This window comes from Nestor notabilis, unplaced genomic scaffold, assembly GCF_000696875.1.
Source record: "Nestor notabilis isolate BGI_N333 unplaced genomic scaffold, ASM69687v1 scaffold7654, whole genome shotgun sequence".
NCBI classification, from domain to species: Eukaryota; Metazoa; Chordata; class Aves; order Psittaciformes; family Psittacidae; genus Nestor; species Nestor notabilis.
In genome coordinates, this window is record NW_009926792.1 from 18,559 (window position 1) to 36,190 (window position 17,632).

Here is a 17,632-nt window from a genome sequence, read left to right on the forward strand (position 1 = left end):
TCTGTGGCTTGGCAGGACAGAGCCAGCACACACTGCATTCTCTGCATACATCTTCCACTGGAGGAACCCCAACAGAAAGCAGCTAGCTTAGTCACTATCTTCAAGAGATATTTTTGGGTGGTTCTAGCCAGAGACCTGATCTGAAAGTAAAGACATAAATTCTAATGTTTTACAGTAATTTAAAAGCCAGATGATGAGAATATTGTTTGGACCAGTTGAGGATCTGGTCCTGCATAAACCAGAGGAGAGCTTGGAACAGCCAGTGACAAAGTGGAAAGAACAAGTGACAAAGCAGAAAGCAGTGCTCTACAAGCTCTCGGGTGAGATGGCTTTACTGCCACCAGGAATTAGCATTTTTGTCCCCATTCTTTTTTGGTGTTATGGCAGCAAACCCCAATGCACCATCATGAAGAAGAGAGGTTTGCATCCTATGACCACTTTACTCCTGTATTTCTTACGTCCAGAGTTTTGCACTGTAGAACATGCGCAGCAACATGGACAGAAACTGCACAGATAGATGAAAGAAAACTGCCTGGCTGACAAAAGCTAGTTTCTGTGTTAAATGTCCTGAGGGAAAGACTCCCCAGCAAAGCAGGTGCTGCATCCGAGCCTATAGGCTGCTGCAGGGTTAGATCATGGTAATAGGCATGATGGGCCTCTCTGGGATGAAAACTTCTGACTATGGGAAGGGTCGGGTCCCTGGTTAGCACTAAGGTCTGATTATTTGTTAGGAAGCATACTGAATGTTGTAATTCCCATTGTCTTCAGGGCTGTATCTGTATGTCAGGTGCACTGGCATGGCAGTGCAGGTAACCTTATCTACAGCAGTTTCAACCAAACTAACCTGGGAAACAACAGCAGTGAAGACAGACAGATATCCCAGACATAACAGCAGAGTCCTAAAGACAGATATCCTGGACCCAGCAGCAGTATCCAAGCTCCATCTACTACTACTCTTTCTACTATGTAAAGCCACTCCTGCCCCAGCTGTACAAGTGCTATTGCTGCCCATGTTACCTGGCTTGAAACAAGCACACCATAGCCATGCTGCAAATCTGGCTGGACTGTAGAAATATATAACAGGGATTTAACTGATATGTCGAATTTAAGAGCATAGCTGTTGGGGATCTCCGTTACATCCAAAGGGCAAAGAAGATAACAGAAGGTGATTTGGCCCCTCTAAAACCTGAGTGATTCCTGTAGATCCTGGTCTAGGAGGCAGCATGCAAAGACTAACAGGGAAAGCCTCTGTTAGCAGTGGAGTTTGGGTTAGAAGCATACTTTGGAAAGCAGCTGCTGATCACCCCAGTTGTCACACTGTGTTCCATGCTGTTGAGCAGAAAACTGGGTTTTGTTTCCAGTGAGACTGGATGAGAGAGTGTACCCAGCTGGTAGCAGGTAGTTGAACTCACAGGACCGAGAGACAGCTAGTCCAAAGCCACTCTCCCAGAACAGACATGGCAAAGGCACCAGCTTCTCAGCTCTAGCCAGTTTACTCTGCAGACTACACTTGCCATACTCATCAAGTACCCAGATCTGGTGAGACTGAGGCAACACCATGCTAAATCCAAATCACAAGGAAATAAAGCTGCCATTTCCCAGATGTGAAGCTCCTCCAGATCACACAGGAACTCTGTGGCAATGCCTAGGAAATTAAGGTGGATTTAATAACAAGACCACCCTCCTTCAGGATATTACTTAACTTGCATTCCTACCTTAAGGCTTGCTTATAGCCATCTGTTACTTTTTCTGTAAAATTATTAGCCTCTTCCTCCAAAAGGAACATTTGGCTATAACACAACATTTTCTGGTTTTGGCCCTGCTACTGACTAATCCAGCTGACTTTTCCCTTTTGCCATTTTGGTAGTCTCCATGTTCCATTGCCCACGCTTTTCTTTTCTTTTTCTTTCTTTTTTTTTTTAAAGTACAAGCTTGCTGTGCTTGTTTCCATCATCAAAAAAAAGTCCTTCCTCTACACTGAAGGAATCTGTGAAAATGCCAATAAAATCATCTACTGACATAAATTTACAGAATGTTACTAGGTAAATGTAAATAAGCTAACCTCCCCCAGGGAAAACCTTAGTCAAGGCACTTCAGCTTCAATGTAAGTTTTGTTACAAAAATCAGGACAACATGTCAGTCCAGTGAAATTTTACCTCCACAGCTTAAAGATCTGCAAAGAGAGACAAGGGCAAAAATCTTTCAGGACACTCCTTGCTCTGATTTCTTCCCATTCCCATAACAGAATAAATCTGGAGTTACGTCTATTTTTTGCAGCCAAGTACAGAATGTAGGATTTGACTGTCAATTTTACACCTGGATTTGGAAGAACATGTGTCAAAAAGGCAGTAATTTAGATACTGGTGTGACAAGAGGCGTACTTCCACTTCACTTACCATTTGAAGGACACCAAAATATGACATCAGGTATCCAGACTCCACTGCTTCCAAGCCAAAGAAATCCATAGAGATGATTGAAAACATAATCAGGAACAAACCTAGAGGGTGGGGTAATGAAAAGCATACATCAATATACTTGCACTGCATACAGTGGCCCAGACCCTGCTCCCAGTCACCCCCAGTGTGAGTCAGTAGCTCTCCATGGGATTGCCAGGGCTGGATAGAAACACAAGCAGAATCCTATTCAAAGTCATTGTAGTAATTTAATCTTTAAATGTTAACTTTCTTATCCCCCTTACTTTCATCTTTAAATAATGTTACTATGTAGGCTGTAGATTCAGCTGTTTATTATAAACTGGTAAATATTTGTATCATTGAAGCCAGGCTAACCATTAAGACAGAAAGAAAACATTTGTTCAGACAAGACTGTAACCATAAAAATAATCTGATTGGATGCCTCACTTCTTTTGCCTGTCTTTAGATTTTCACCATGGGGAACAACCCAGTAATATCAGCCTAAATACAGAGATTTCACTGCACACCTTGGCAATCATGTTGGTGAAATATCTCTCACTTGGACTGACAGCACTGTTGACACAAGCAGTCAGGAGAGCACTCACAGAAAGAGCACAGGTTGGGTCTGCTTTTTAATTAAGGCAATTTCTGGAAAGCGTAACAGAAAATGCCCACTTGCTTAATCTCTCATGAAAACACAATAGTGTGCATTTCCACCACCACCAAACATACACAGATACAGATGTGCATACACACACTCTCATCATATACAAAGAGCCATCAAGTTACAAATACTATGACAAAATACTGCTCTCAAAGAGTGGTACAGGATAGGAGGCTGCTGCCTCCCCTAGTGTCTTGTGCACCTCAGATGGACCAAGACAGTAGGAAACTGGGGCTCTCTGTATGTGAACAACCCCACAATGTGCCCATTGGAGAGCACTGATTCTGCTGGGGTGAGGAGAAGAGAGCAGATGACCTTTAGGGGTCCTGTACTTCCTTGTAGGATTCTCTGAGGTACAATGACTGGGTAAATACAGAGCTGTGGTCCTGTCCTTCCTGAAGAAAACAAGACCCCAGGAGGACTGAGAAGACAGCTTGTGGCCTGTAAAAATGAATCACTAGGCCTGCGGCATGGGAAGGATTTGCTGGCATTTCCTGGAAGTGTTTGGAGAACAATCCCAAATTGCTGACTAAAATGCTCTAGAAGAGTTGCACCCTAACAAACCAACACAACTCCACTGCATCCAGCACCCCAAAGGCGCTGCTACCAGTGGAGCACCTGCAGTAATGAGAACCTCCCTCCAAGCATCCCAAGCCTTTGCCCGGAGGGGCTACCACCCTCCCACAAAGCCTTCCTGAACCCCACTGGAGACACCTTTTCCCCCCATCAAGGGGATAGCTGCACCCCAGCTGGCTCCATGGCACTGGAAGAGAGGGATAGGGGGCAGGAAGGGCACCCTGTTCTGCCACTTTCCAGATATTTGAAGAAAGTGCTGGGGAGCTGGGGTTCATAAAGATTTATGGCTTCACCACACCCCTCCGCGGAGAGCACCTCGTTGTTATCCAGTTACTTTGAAATCACTCTCAGCTCAAGCCAGCTTAAGGTAACATGCAAATAACAGTATTTACTCACAACATCCAAACCAGGCAACAGGGTTGCACATGTTTATAAAAGGCACACGTGAAGAAATGAAAGAAAAACCACACTTCATTTCTCTTGCAGGAAGATTAGATAGAAGCGGGTGCTTACCCTTCATCCTGCTACCCTGCTGCAGGTACCACCTAGGAGAGGCTCAACCTTCCTACATACCTGATGGTTCTTCCTGGTACCACACGCCAGCTTCCCCAGCTCCTCTGCCCTTTGAAGTCCCTCATTGAGTTTTTGATCTTTCTCTTCCAAATGAGCTGATTTCTTTTGGAGCAAGGGGATAGGCTATGCTTTCTAATTAGGGTTACACATTGAATGCTCTCCTGGAGATGTAAAGGTCTCTTCCTTAGATGGGTGTCACCCCCTGTGCTCACATGGTCACTTAAAGTTGCCTGGACAAGGGAAACTCCCTTTTCCCCCCTTCTTTCAGCAACTAAGGGTGTCTCTCCCACCAGCAACAGGTTCATTTGTGAAACCCACAAGGCAAGCCCCAGACTGAACTCAAAACATTTAATGCTCATTGGAACGAGCATTTCTTACAAAGATCCCATCTGGGTATGCTGCAGGTCAGCTAAGCGCACCACATGAGTGATGTACCCACCCTGGGGTGGGCTTGCTAGGGTAGCATGTACCCAGGCTCTTCTGGGAACACCCGAAGCCCATGCAGGAGCTGCCCAGATAAGCCTTAATCCATGCTGCAAGGCTCAGGTTTTCAACTGGAAAAAAGATGGAAAATAGAAAAAATTTTTGAGGGGGTCTAAATAAGGGGTGAACTCCTTAGAAAACTTGGCACCAGTGGGATGGATAACTAGGGTTATGCATCAGAAGGCAGATAAATGGTTTGTGAGATGTGATAAAGACAAGGAAAAGCACCAAGGAGACAGAGGAGTGCAAACTGTATTTTCAAAAAAGCAGCCTGTGGCTTTGGAGGCCCAGTTTAGCAATCTGTACTGAGAGCCAGTGTGAGAAGGCAAGCACGGCCTCTTGGAGCCTGTCTCAGCCCTCCTACACTGGACTGCAAATGTGATGGGATGCAGAGCCCTGGGGCTCACTGCAAAATCCGGTTCTGCATGTGAAAAAAAGTCCTTTTAAAAATGGGATGCAGGTGCTAAAGCAATCATGTTAAAATCAGGTTTTCCAAAGGGATTAGGCAGTCAAAGATTCATATAAGCAGCTATTTATCAATATTTTCAAGGTCCTGGTGATTTCTGGCCAGCAAGAGGTATGTTAGGTATGTTTTTATCCTTGTGTTTTCTTTTCTGGCTCTTATCTACTGCATTGCAATGAAGTTCTTTTCTCCCAGGTCAGTTGAGAACATAATTTGGCCATGCTGTAGTGTCCATCCCCTGGCAGCTACCCTTCTGCAAGAGGCACAGAGCCCGTGTCTCTGCTTTTATGCAGCACAAGGAGGAGGTTCCCAGCACTGCAGGCCTCCCAGGGAGGCTCTTTCAGTCTCAAACAAGCTAATTTTAGACAACAATGAGATCCATAAGGAACAGAAGGTTTTCTTCTGTGTATATCACAAACTTGTTTACAAAGTAAATAGAGAACAGTCTGTAATTTGGGTAATCTAATTAATTATACAGTTGCAGCCTGGAGATGAAAGGTAAATGTGCTCAGGAGGACCTCAGCCTCCAGTTGTGAGGTACAGAGAAGTAGGTGATGGCCCAATCCCCTTTCAGCTGCCATTATGTATGGTCAGTCACCTAACAAGAGACCTTCAAAGAGAAGTCAATAGAATTTTAATCACTCCTCACTGTAGTGTAAGCACCATACTTGTAGCAGGAGTGCCTCAACTGAACACATTCCTACTCTTACAGAAATACTACCAGCCATTTCAGTGACAGACTATTAGTCCAAGTCCCTCCTTAAATCTCAGCTTCACTGTCTTCATCCTCTTTGCCTAGAAGTTCCATTGCAGTTTTGGGCAGGAGATGTTTATTTTGGTTGGGTACATGTTTTTGCTGTGCACAGGAAAAACCTCTTCTGCAACAGGGAGGAATTTGCATTTCAGCAGGGATGACTAAAACAAAGTGCATCTTGCCTGGCCTTTGGAAAAAGGAGATTGCACAGGAAATTACGGTGCAGATTGCATATGGATGTGGTCTCAGGCATTTTTAAACAGAGAAATGAATGCTACTTAAAGCTGAGAAATGAGCCAGAATCAGCAAAGAAAACCCTCTTAGAATATCACTTGACTGTCTCGTTCTGTGAAATGCTGCCATTTTATAAAAACTTTTTTAAATACAGATTTAAAAGTTTAGTCTCATAAGAACAAAACAGTGCACAATGAGGGCAAGCCAAAGCAGCCCATTCAGACTGGATCCTGTCTCCAGTGGTGGGGAGGACCAACTGATCTCAGCCAGTGCCAACTACACAAAAAAAAGAAAGAAAAAAAAAAAACCAAACCAAAAAACCCGAACAAAACCAGGTAACCCAAAACCCAAACCCAGAAATCCTTTAGTTCACAGATTGTTGTTCCACAGCTCTAGTCAGACTTGTTCCCCCAGAACTTTAGCAAGGAATAACAGAAAACCTGACCAAGGCCAGAAATGCTACCCCCTTCTGATTCAGTCACTCTCCACAACCAAATCTACTTTCATTTGTAAACTGAATTTCCAGTTTACAAATTAGAATTTAATTTGTAAATAATGTTTCACTTTATTTTAACTTCATGGGCTTTTCCAGATGCAGATGAATTGGAAAAAGATGCAAAGTATAGAAGCTAAGGTGTCTTAAATCCTCTCTTGGGATCCCTGCTTGGGAGGGAAGTTTGACAAGATGCATGATGTGCACGTGTTTTGATATGCACAAAATTCAGTCCTTGAAACCATAATCCAGATAAACTGCATTTAAGTTTGACTGGGAAAAAAGCCATGAAAATGTGTGGAAGGGCAGCGAACACCACCACTAACAAGGCTGACATGCTGTCTTGTCTTTAAACAAGCAGGGGGAAAGGTTGGCAATATTAAAGATTATTAAATTGTGGCCAAGGATATGTATAACGAGGCAAACTGGGAAACATGTACCATGCCAGGACAGCAACTGACTCAAAGGGAGCAGGGAAACAGGCAGGACTGAGGTGGGTTTGAAGCAGCAGCGGGTTCCCACCATGACACAAAACCCCAAGTGGAATAAATAAGGAAGAGAACAGGCGCCATCATCTACATGAAAGGGAAGAAACATGATGTGGCTCCCCTTCTTGCAGCTAACAGTTAGAACAGCCACAGCTTCTCATCCAGCAGTAGTTTTTAGTTGCTGGGAAAAAGGTTAGGATACACATACCCCTTAAAATCACCAAGTACATCAGGAAGAACCTCAGCACTTCTGGCAGAGGACAAATGATCTCCTTCTGCTCTGAAGAGGTTACAGCCTAAACAGAAATGACAGTCAAGAGGAAAAAGCATTTACAGGGGGATGGAGTGGAGAGATTAAGTGATTTGCCAAAAGTTCCAGAAGCAGCCTGTGACAAGTAGTCTGTTTTACATTAAGTCCCAGGGTTTTGACCATATGTAGCTTCAGAGCGTTTGAAAGCATCCAGCATCGAGTTAGGAACTGAATCCTCGCTGCTCCATGATCTAATGCAATGTGCTTTCAGTAACTTGAGACAAGCCTGGTCTACAGTGTATGTCACCTTATTTTAAACACATCAGCAATTACAAGAAATGAGTAAGATTTACCTATGGGAAGTCCAGCAAAGACTTTGACTATGAAAACTTCCATTACTCCTGGAAACTTCATCAGGCGTAGGATTTCTTTGATGCTAAACACACTGCCAGACTGTGATGTGCCTATAGAAGATGACATACTGATTAATAATGTATTTATATAGGTTGAAGGCAGAAAACAAGGAACTCTGAGACTGTCTGCTCAGGTTCACTACCACCTTTCTGAAAAGGCATGTCTCTGCAGCACCAGCTTTGTGCCAATGGCAGGAGGCTGGGAGCTGGTACCAGGTCTGCATGCAGAGGACTGCTGTGAGACATCAGGATTGCCTACTGTGCCAGGCCAAACTAACCCCCAGCAAGAGGTCCACATTCACCTTTCCTGAGATGCACAGCAAGCACTGGGCTGGAAGCCTGCAAATCTGCATGGCAGAGTGGTTAACAGGTAGAGAATAATACTCTTTAAAGCATTAAAGTGTCAGCATTTCAAAGTTGGCACCTTTTTGCCTTAAATGCAACCCCCAAGTCCTTTAGCAGTCCCTACAGCATGTCAATCCCCTGTCCCTCTTCACATGCTCTTTATCAGAAACTCTAAATACTTACTGTGCTCTGTCAAATGATAGTCTGGCCTAGCCTGTGAAGGGATCCAAAACATTGCTATCATGGTATTTATGAGATTTCCCACCAGCCCAACATACGTAGGAGCAAAAACGCTGCAAACAGAAAAAATACAGGTAAGTGGATAAGTATAAACAAAACATTTTAACCTCCATTCTGCAAAAGGCTTGGGCACTTGGATAAGGAACAATCCTCTTGAAATTATAGTACATAAGACTATAAAAGAGCACACATTCTGTCATGGAGGCTTTGGATATGACCACAGTTTGAAATTTCACCAAAAGATGGCTATTGGCATCAAAATCACTTATTGTTTGTATGAATAATAGGGTATAATAGAATGCTTTTAAATTTGTGTCATGGGAAAAGAGGCCTTCTTGGTTTAACGAAGCTTACAAATCTTCCCATTGAAAGCACAGCATCTGCTTGTTAGGATCCATCTAATCCCCTCATCTAATCCTCAGTTTCATTCATCTAAGTATCATCTCACTCCTTGAAATTTCTCACTGAAATCCAATGAATTTAAGGAAAGTGAAGAAAGTACTCAAGGTGATTAAGGATGGTAGAATACAGCCCAGCCTACAACCAGAACTGAAAACACCACTTGAAACGGAGCTGCTAAAAATAACAATCATGATTTACAAAACCTTCTGAGGAGGTGAGTAAGCAGCACTTTGATTGATGTACCTACTTTTCTCCAAAGATGCCCAAAATCAAATACTGCTTCGACTGTCCTTCACAGCCCCAGACACCGGATCTTTTACAGAAGTGGGGCCACATCCTTAGATGTAGACAGTGATCAGCCGTTATTAAGAGTAGTTGTATGGTGATAAAAACGAACAATTACAACTTAACTAACGAAAACCAAACACAAACCACATAAAAGGCATTAGAGTCAATAACAAGTCCTCAATTATCACTGTCCTTTTAAAAGAGAAGATTAGGAAATTACTCCTACTAGTATTTAAGACCATGTGGGAAGATTACAGACTCTGAAGGGCTTTAACTCTGTCAGATACAGGCAGAGCAAAGTCCAGGGCTGGAAGACTGAAACTCAGGAGAGTCAACCTGGAAACAAAGGGAGAAGCTTGTTTTGTTTTTACAGTGAGAACAATTATCCACTAAAGCAGCTCACTAAAAGTCTCCCCCATCATGGGAACCCTGTTAGTTGAAGGGTTTCAACTAACCCTTCAACTTGGTAGTTTTTTGCTTAAAACCTACCGCAGGACACAGGTTTGGGTTGAGAATGCCCAGAAGAAACACCAAAGGTTGGTGTCACAGAGGGCAAAAGACTAAGTGACCATCATGGTGTTTTGAGGGGCATCAAAATTTAAGCACCCTGACTTCAGCAAAGTAATGCATATGTTTCAACAGGGAGAGCTTTGGAGCCATGTGGGTCTATGCAGACTCAGAGGTGACCACGCCATCCCTGCATCCCCAGCAACCTGTGTTGTAAAAACGAGATGCAAAACAGAGCTATGAGCAGCCAACCAGTCCTCCTTGTGAGCCTGTTGATAAAGACCAGCTTACTGCCTGACCTTTTACTGCTGTTTTCCTTGTCAGACCATTGTATATGTTTTTCATGGAAAAACCTGCAGCAGTAATTGTAAAAGCCTCAAGTTTCCTCTGTGCTAGACAAAGGTATGGTCTGAATAATTTATAGAGTATTATTAAAGTTCCAGAGCAAGACAGTCAAGGATTGAGATGCAAACAACCAAGAAAAGCATCAAAGAGCAAATAAATATATATACACACTTATTCTTACTAATAGCAACAGCAAAAATCCCAGCTGAATATTTTAATTCTCATTATTATTAATAACAACAAAGCCAGATAATATCTTCCTGCAAATGGACTTAGTGCAGTAATTTAAACCTGCTGCCTGCCATCCGCCAAGCTGTTCTGCTAATTACCCTGGACCACAAAATTAGTCATTTACTGGATCGTTAGTTTTTATTTTTAGTGCAGCAGATTGCCACTTTCTGATTTAAAATTATCTGTCAAGCAGTTCCCAAACTACTGAAATTAACTTCACGGACCCAAATTTTTATCCAAGAAATCTGGAATTTCTACTTTGCATTGCAACATAGAGTAAATTTGCTAACAAAATAGAAGGGATGAAATAATCAAAATGAGTAGCTGCAGCTGGCTTAGTGGGTTTTAGGGTTTCTATATTTCAAGCTTTCATTCTGATATGGAAAAAAGACATCACAAAAATCTTCACTGGACAGAAAAACTTTCTTCACGGTCCTATTTTTTCCTGAGGTTTTCCAGAATCCCACATGCCAACATAAATACGTTTTATTCTTCAGATCCAAGAAGAATTATAGCAAACAATGAGGAAAGGGTCCCCCTACAGAATTAGCAAGCAAAAAATGCACTGCTTCACTGCAAGCATACCACTAATAATTCATTGCTGTGACGTAAGAGAAGAACCTTGACATTTTACCTATTTGGGAAAACCTGGACTTACTGTAATGGATGTGTGGTATTTTGTACAGCTGGACTCTGAAGTCAGAGAAATCCAGTAAAATATCAAGCCCAAACTGTGTTTCTCAAACAAGCCTGAAGTGTTCAAAATCATCTGAAAATCCCTTTTCTTAACCACAGCTTTCTGTAAGCGCTTCATCTTTTTCCACATATTAAACAGTCATGTTCCTAGAGGGAAAGGTGATGAAGGTGCATGCTTGGATTAGCTGCTCCACTGTCTCGTCCTTTGGCAGGGATGAACTCTGGAATTGGAGATGACACATCTGTGCCCAGGAAACTACCTCTTGCATTTCTTTGTTTCTTCATTTCAGAAAGATGAAGTGAAACCAAGGATTATAAAAATGTCTTATCAACACAGCAGGTCATGAATTTTTTTCTGATGGATCTTAATTTCTTTTTTTCTGATATTTCCATTACAACCAATGAGTTACACATGATGACACCTCCTGTGCCACCCCTCGGGTACATAATCAGTGGGACACATACTCCCACTCCTACTGTGAAGAGCAACTGTTCTACAAAGCAGCAGTGCAGGGCAGCTTTCTTGACACATCATCACTTCTGAATCCTCTGTAGGATTGCTTTGGGGCTTGGGTAGGTGAGGGACTGCATATATTGCCTTTTCCTGTTACACAAAAGGCACACTGTCATGTAAAGGGACACAAACGCTAAAACCAGTGTGCATGTGCTGGATCATTATTTCTGGCAGCAGGGAAGACATGCCAGTGGGTTGAACTAACAATATTCTTGCAACAATGCTGACAGGAGATTGGAGGAACTTGCAATAATGCTGATGAATCTTCAGCTAGAGCTGCTCCATGTCACTGCCACTGACAGGGAAAACTCTACCCACATCTTTGGATGCCGCTGGGAGGGGAGCTGCAGCCCTGCAGAGGTGGGTGGGAAGGTGGTGGTGGTGGTTTGGAGGAGTCCAGCAAGCAGCAGGAGGGCAGGGGAGGGTTTGTACCACACAGCAGCCCCAAGGAACAGTGCTTTGGCAAGGGGAACAGTGATGCTGTTGCCACCAGCAGAGAAAATAGCTGGAGGTTAGCACTGATAATCCCTCTGCTTTGCTTGCTGGACCATCTTCTACATGCTAAGCAAGTGCAGGACCTGGGTCTAAACTGTTGCTCTTATTTCTTACTGGTCTGATGAGGAACAGATGGTACAAACCAGAATAGCAAATCTAAAGGTGAGACACCCCAACCCCTCAGCGGAGCCAAAGCGTAGCGGTAGGAATGATCATTGGGTTCACAACTCCTACTGTGCAAGACCTGGCTTGTGGGCACTCTTTTTCTTTTTTTAAGATTTAAACATGAAATCTCATCTCTGCTGATACCAGTGGGAGTCCTTCTGCATTCAGCTTTACCTGTCTGGCTGATCAGGATGAAGTTTTGCCAGGAAGGGATGTAGTGTCACTACTAAGAAAAATGAGGCACATTAAGAAGGTTGCTCCCACAGGACCTTTTCCCATCCTCTTCCCCTTCCTGCCTTCCCTCTTGTCCCTCCTGGCTGTTCGCAAACCAGCCATGTGAAGCCAGAGTGAGCCATGCCAAAACCAGCAGCAGATTTCCTGAGCAGGGCAGAAGAACAAAGGATGCGGGCAGGACTAATACAATTAAATTAAAGGGAGCAAAAGGGAGCAGCAGCTTCGGCAGCTGAGATTATTATGTGGCCTCTTCCAGCTTCTTGCTGATTAAGAGGTTAAGAGCCTTTACTGTCCTGTGCTTTATGGTCAAAATAACTTGGACAACTTTATCTGCATACTTCAGCATATTACTTGTATTTCCTTTGTTCTCTTGCATCTAGAGAGAGAGTCCCTTGCTGACTTTTTCTTAGCCACCTTCCTTGCTTTCCCTTGGTGTTTTCTGCTAGCAGAAACCTCTCAGGTTGTCAGCTAAGACCACAGCTGCCTGGTCTTTGTGTGTTTTCAACCTTGCCATGAAAGGGAGGAACAAAATGCATTGCCCCGTCCTACATGGGACTGACATGCCCCTAGCTCCTGCTGCCAGGAGAGTGCAAAGCAATCAGCTGCAGGGAGCAAACACTTGAACTTGGAGGAGGACTAGTTTTTGCTAGTTTTTGCCAACAGGAGCAGCTGCAGCTTGCCCAGACCTAAAGCTTTCAGAGAAACAGAAGAAAACCATAAGCATAGGGACCTAGAGGCCAGGAGCACGTAACATCAGCCAAACACTGCTTAACGACATAACAAAAGCCTCTCCTTTTCATTTTCCTGAGGCCATTAGGCAAGTGTGGTGGATGCATCAAAAGCATCCTTTAGAAGAGTTTTAGACGGTTTCAAGAAGTGGGATGTGCAGCCCAGAGCACGCTTGCCACAAGACCAGGTACAAGGCTCACTTGGTAGCCTGTGGCCGTGGATAACGGACAAGTGGCTGACAGCTAGGATTGCTCATCTGGAAACTCCATCCTTAATGCTGGTGGGAAAGAAGAATTGATGATAAAACTGTTAATAGTAATATCATGGTAAACCAATTAAACCCAAATAAAATATTAGCATTCAAAGCCAGCTGGAGGAGGGTTGCATTTCTTCCCATCTAGCCAGCCTCTATGTTTACTTGTAGGTAACTGTAAATCCCAATGTGCACCATGCTTTTCAGGTAGGGGAAAGCAAGGACACTACGTTACTCTGCATCCTGCTCCCATCAGGTTCAAATAGTAGGAGGCAAATGAGCATAGTCAGGGTTCAGTTTCTGAATCAAGAAATAACACAGTAACACAGGTGACAGCAGGGGCTCCCAAAGGCTCCCCAGCTCCTGGAAATGACTTTTTTGTGGCTTTGCCCTAAGTGTCACATGGCTCTGAAGTCAGAGGCAGCACATGTGAAGCATCAGAAAAATCTGGCAAAGCTTACAGTAAATGCAGCTCTTGGAAAGCAGAGCCTGGCCATACAAGTATGTGTGGGTGTACATACATACAGACGTATGCACAAACACATGTGCAGAGCACTTCCCAGTAGCTTTGAAGCAACACTTTCAGTAAAACCTCCATGAAAAATCCAATCCCACAAAGGCGTGGGATTGCACCATGCAGAGATCAGGCATTGACACAGGAGCATGAGTGAGCCCACTGACCACGCATTTTCAGGCAGGTCATATTTTCAGCTCACAGACGAAGGCATTTGAACAGAGTCCCTGCTGGCACCTGCCAGCCACAGCCTCCAGGCAGTGCCAAGGAGGTATGGGCACCAGAGCCTCCCACTTCCACCAAGGAAGGCTACAACAAACCAATATGGGATACAGCATTGGGCTCCAGCCCAAATTTCAGTTCTTGCTCTGACCTTGCTGGGCTGTAATTCCCATCTTTGGTTTCCTGCCTGAAAAGGCTGGGACAGACCCACAAAGGTACCTAGGGGAGGCTGCATTCAGGCTGTATGTACCACGAGATGGTATCAGTTGCTTTCTGATTAGCATTCCAGCCATAGAACCCTGCTCTGCAAAGCCCAGGAGAAAAACACACATGTGTAATTGCACAATTAAATGTTGCATCAATACAGCAATTCTTTTGAGGAGGAAGCAGTTCCCAATGATTCCTTGAGGATTAAAGGATCAATGTGTATTTCGGCAGTGAATGGGATTGTGATTGTTTTCTTTCTCATTTTCTTAATAAAGTCAAAGTTGAACATGGAGAGAGCACAAATTGTTTTTTAGTGACTCACTCCTACTTCAAAACAGTGCTGCATAAAGCCGGCATTCATAGCCGGCCCAGATTCCTTAAAGAGCTCTGAAAGGACTCTGAAAATATTTCTTTGATTGCAGTCTGGCCACACTATCCATGATCCGCTCATCTACTCACACACTTAGCAGGGCAGCTATGGGTGAAAAATAGCTGGTAAGTTAAAAAGAAAAGAAAGCAAAAAACTGAGGTAGAAAATTGAAAGTTCAGGTGAAATCATGACACCAAATCATGGTCTCTAGTAAACAGCTTTAGGTCCATAAGAAAGTGAGCAGCGATCACTGTGTTTCTGGTAACTAACATAAACTTTGTGCATAACATACTGTGAATTAGTGATGGTTTCATTCAAGGAACTCTGTTTTACTGCTACAGTGCTTGCTGAATACATTTCATCTTCAACCCATTGTGGTCTGGGCTATGTTGTTGAGATTCTTCCTAAAGACAAAAGAAGCAAGCACAAAATTTCTCCAAAGCTTCTTAAAGAAACAAAACCACAAAAGTCTCAATCAAAAATAGACTGAGCCTCAAAAAATTCCACATTTCCTAGAACATTCATGCAAATACGCTGAGACAGTCCAGCTTCCACAGCCTAGGGCGACAAACTGCACAGTAACACAAACCCAGATAGCCCAGTGCTCAAAGCAGTCCTACCAGTGAAGGGCAGCCAGTACCACCCATCACATTATCCGTGTCTTTAAAAGGAAAACCAAAATAGCCTCAAACTGTCCTTTCCACTGTTCCTATTCCCTGTCCTCATGGTAAAAACATCACAAAGGCATGAGTAAGTGTGGCATGAGTTTTTCCCCCTGGCTCTCCTGTCCAAGCAAATGCTCATGTGAAAACATGTGAAGCAAAGCGCAGGTTAATGCCAGCTGAGGGAGTGTTAAATCCCAGATAGGAACAAATGCAGCCTGCAAGGGACATGTGCCAGAGAAAGGTACCCTTTCTCCCTTGCTTCCTCATGATCAGATAGAAGGTACTTCACAGAGGTGGAACAAATTGCCTAAGATAAATCACCCATATTTCACTGTAGTCCCTCAGTGGGACTCTTCTGGTCGTGATTTTCCCATTATTTCACTGCAAGCCTGGAATTTCTCTAGAGACAGAACATAAAACCTGAGCAGATACCCGACAACACCCATATATTAGCAGGAAAAGGAGGGAGTTCACTGCCGTGATGCAACTGGAAACCATGACCAAGGTGCCCTTTTTGCCACATGTGTTTTAGATGAGGAGCAGCAGAAGTTGGCTGCTGCTGCTGCTTCGGGGAGAGCAGAAGGCTCTTTTTCACTCCACTGAACTTGACACCAAGGAGGTGGTGAGACTTCGTGTCCACACCCTCCACAAAGCCCCTCAAAGGGTGAGAATGAGTCACCCACAGACAAGTGCTCATTCAACTGCTTATTTGTAGTGGCAGCAACATCTGGAAAATTTGGGTGGTGGGAAAAGGAAAAAAGATGAAGGGGGAGGTATGGGCATCCTACATCACCCGTTTCCACCAGAACTGGGCGAGGAAGGGATGCTAATGACTGGAACTGGTGCATTAGCACGGCAAAAAGACAGAAGCGCAATGGCAGAGGCATGTCGGAGCTGTTGTGTGCTGGCAACACCAGACATGGGACAGGACCAGGAGTTTACAGGCATCCCCAAAGTCATTTGAGCTACCTGTGGCTTAACTTTCTTTAAGGGCCATTTGCTTCTGTGTGTGTCCATGAACCAGCACAAGGAGGGCTGCTGGTGGGACTTGACACTCAACCTTGCAGAAAAAACACTTTAGGTCAGTGCTGGGCACTGAATAAAAACACTTGGGCTTCTTCCACAGGGAAAATCCTCCTTTGGCAAAGCTCCCTGTGTAAGCAGTGCTCTGTGTGAATGGACAAAGCTGGTTGTCCATCATGGACTCCGCAGCAACAAAGCTATCTGACCCCACGAGTGCCTGCTGCAGAGAAAATCCCAGCAATGAAAAGCAGCTCAAACTAACTGGCCCCTGCTGCAGCCCCAGCTCAAGCACAGCAGATCCTGCTGCCGGGGTGTGAAGGGGATGGTCGCGGCAGGATGCTAATTCCCAGGCAGCTGGAGCAGGCTGCCTGCGCCAGCCTGTCCTGCTGCCTGATCCAACACAGTGCTCTTCCAAGGAACTCGGCTAATTGCCGGAAGAGGCATATCAGTTACGCCTCAATTAGATGTGGGCGGATTTGCATGCTTTGCCCATAATCCGCCGCTAATTTCAAGTATCATTTATTCTCATATGCTCTTTTCTGGCAAAACACCCCATTTCAATAATACTGCACTTTGTTAATTCAAAGCTTGTGCTTGTTTGTGTGATTGTTGCATTTCCCTATTGCACAGTGTAGACAGTCCCACTGGTATCAAACACCTGCATATTTAATGCATTTATAACAAATGGCGGAATAAGCTGCACTCCCCAAAAGATTTTAGCCAGCTGGCTGGCTAAGGTGTTGCTTGCCTCATGCTCCAAGGTATCACCCTGTATGTCTAGAAATGGAGAAGTCTAGACAAGGACCAGGTACGAGCTGCACTCCCTGAATAGGGGCTTGCAACATCTGGCTTTGATCCCAGCAGCACTAATACTGGATGAGCTGTGGCAGGTCAAGATAGGTATCAGAAAGTAGGTGTAAGTGGTCAGTTCTCACAATAGAGGCATCCCAGTGGTGAGGCTGGGACATGTGCTGTTCAATCTATCTGTGAACAATCTGAAGCAGCAGTGAGGTAAGAAAGCTTGCTGAGGATATGCAACTAAAAGAGTACTGGAGAAAAGAACAGTCAGTGGGGAATTGCATATGGCCCTTACAAGACTGAGGGATTAGGCAATAATGTGGCAGCTGAAAGTCAGTGGAAATTAAATTTGAAGTGATGCCTGAAGGGAAAACAAATCTTAAATTCACATATGAAATGGTGGTTTCTGAACTGCTTATCATTACTGAGGAGTAAGACCTTTGGACTATCATAGACTATTCCACAAAATCATTGGCTCAGTGCTCAGCTAACCAAACATTAGGGATTACTATGAAAGAAAGAGCAGGTGAACAGAGAACCTCATTAGACTACTGTATAAACTCCTGGTTAAGCAGTACTTTGCA

General features: G+C 44.0%; 1 protein-coding gene across 1 annotated transcript in view; it reads right to left on the reverse strand.

Moving 5' to 3' along the window:
• Positions 1-17,632, reverse strand: part of SLC22A18 (solute carrier family 22, member 18) — a 63,024-nt gene that overhangs the window by 16,293 nt on the left and 29,099 nt on the right. The window contains exons 5-7 of the mRNA XM_010013749.1: positions 8,334-8,443; positions 7,746-7,856; positions 2,397-2,497 (exon numbers count right to left, since the gene is read on the reverse strand). Coding sequence (XP_010012051.1) covers positions 2,397-2,497; positions 7,746-7,856; positions 8,334-8,443 — 322 coding nt within the window. The remainder of the gene's footprint in view (positions 1-2,396; positions 2,498-7,745; positions 7,857-8,333; positions 8,444-17,632) is intronic.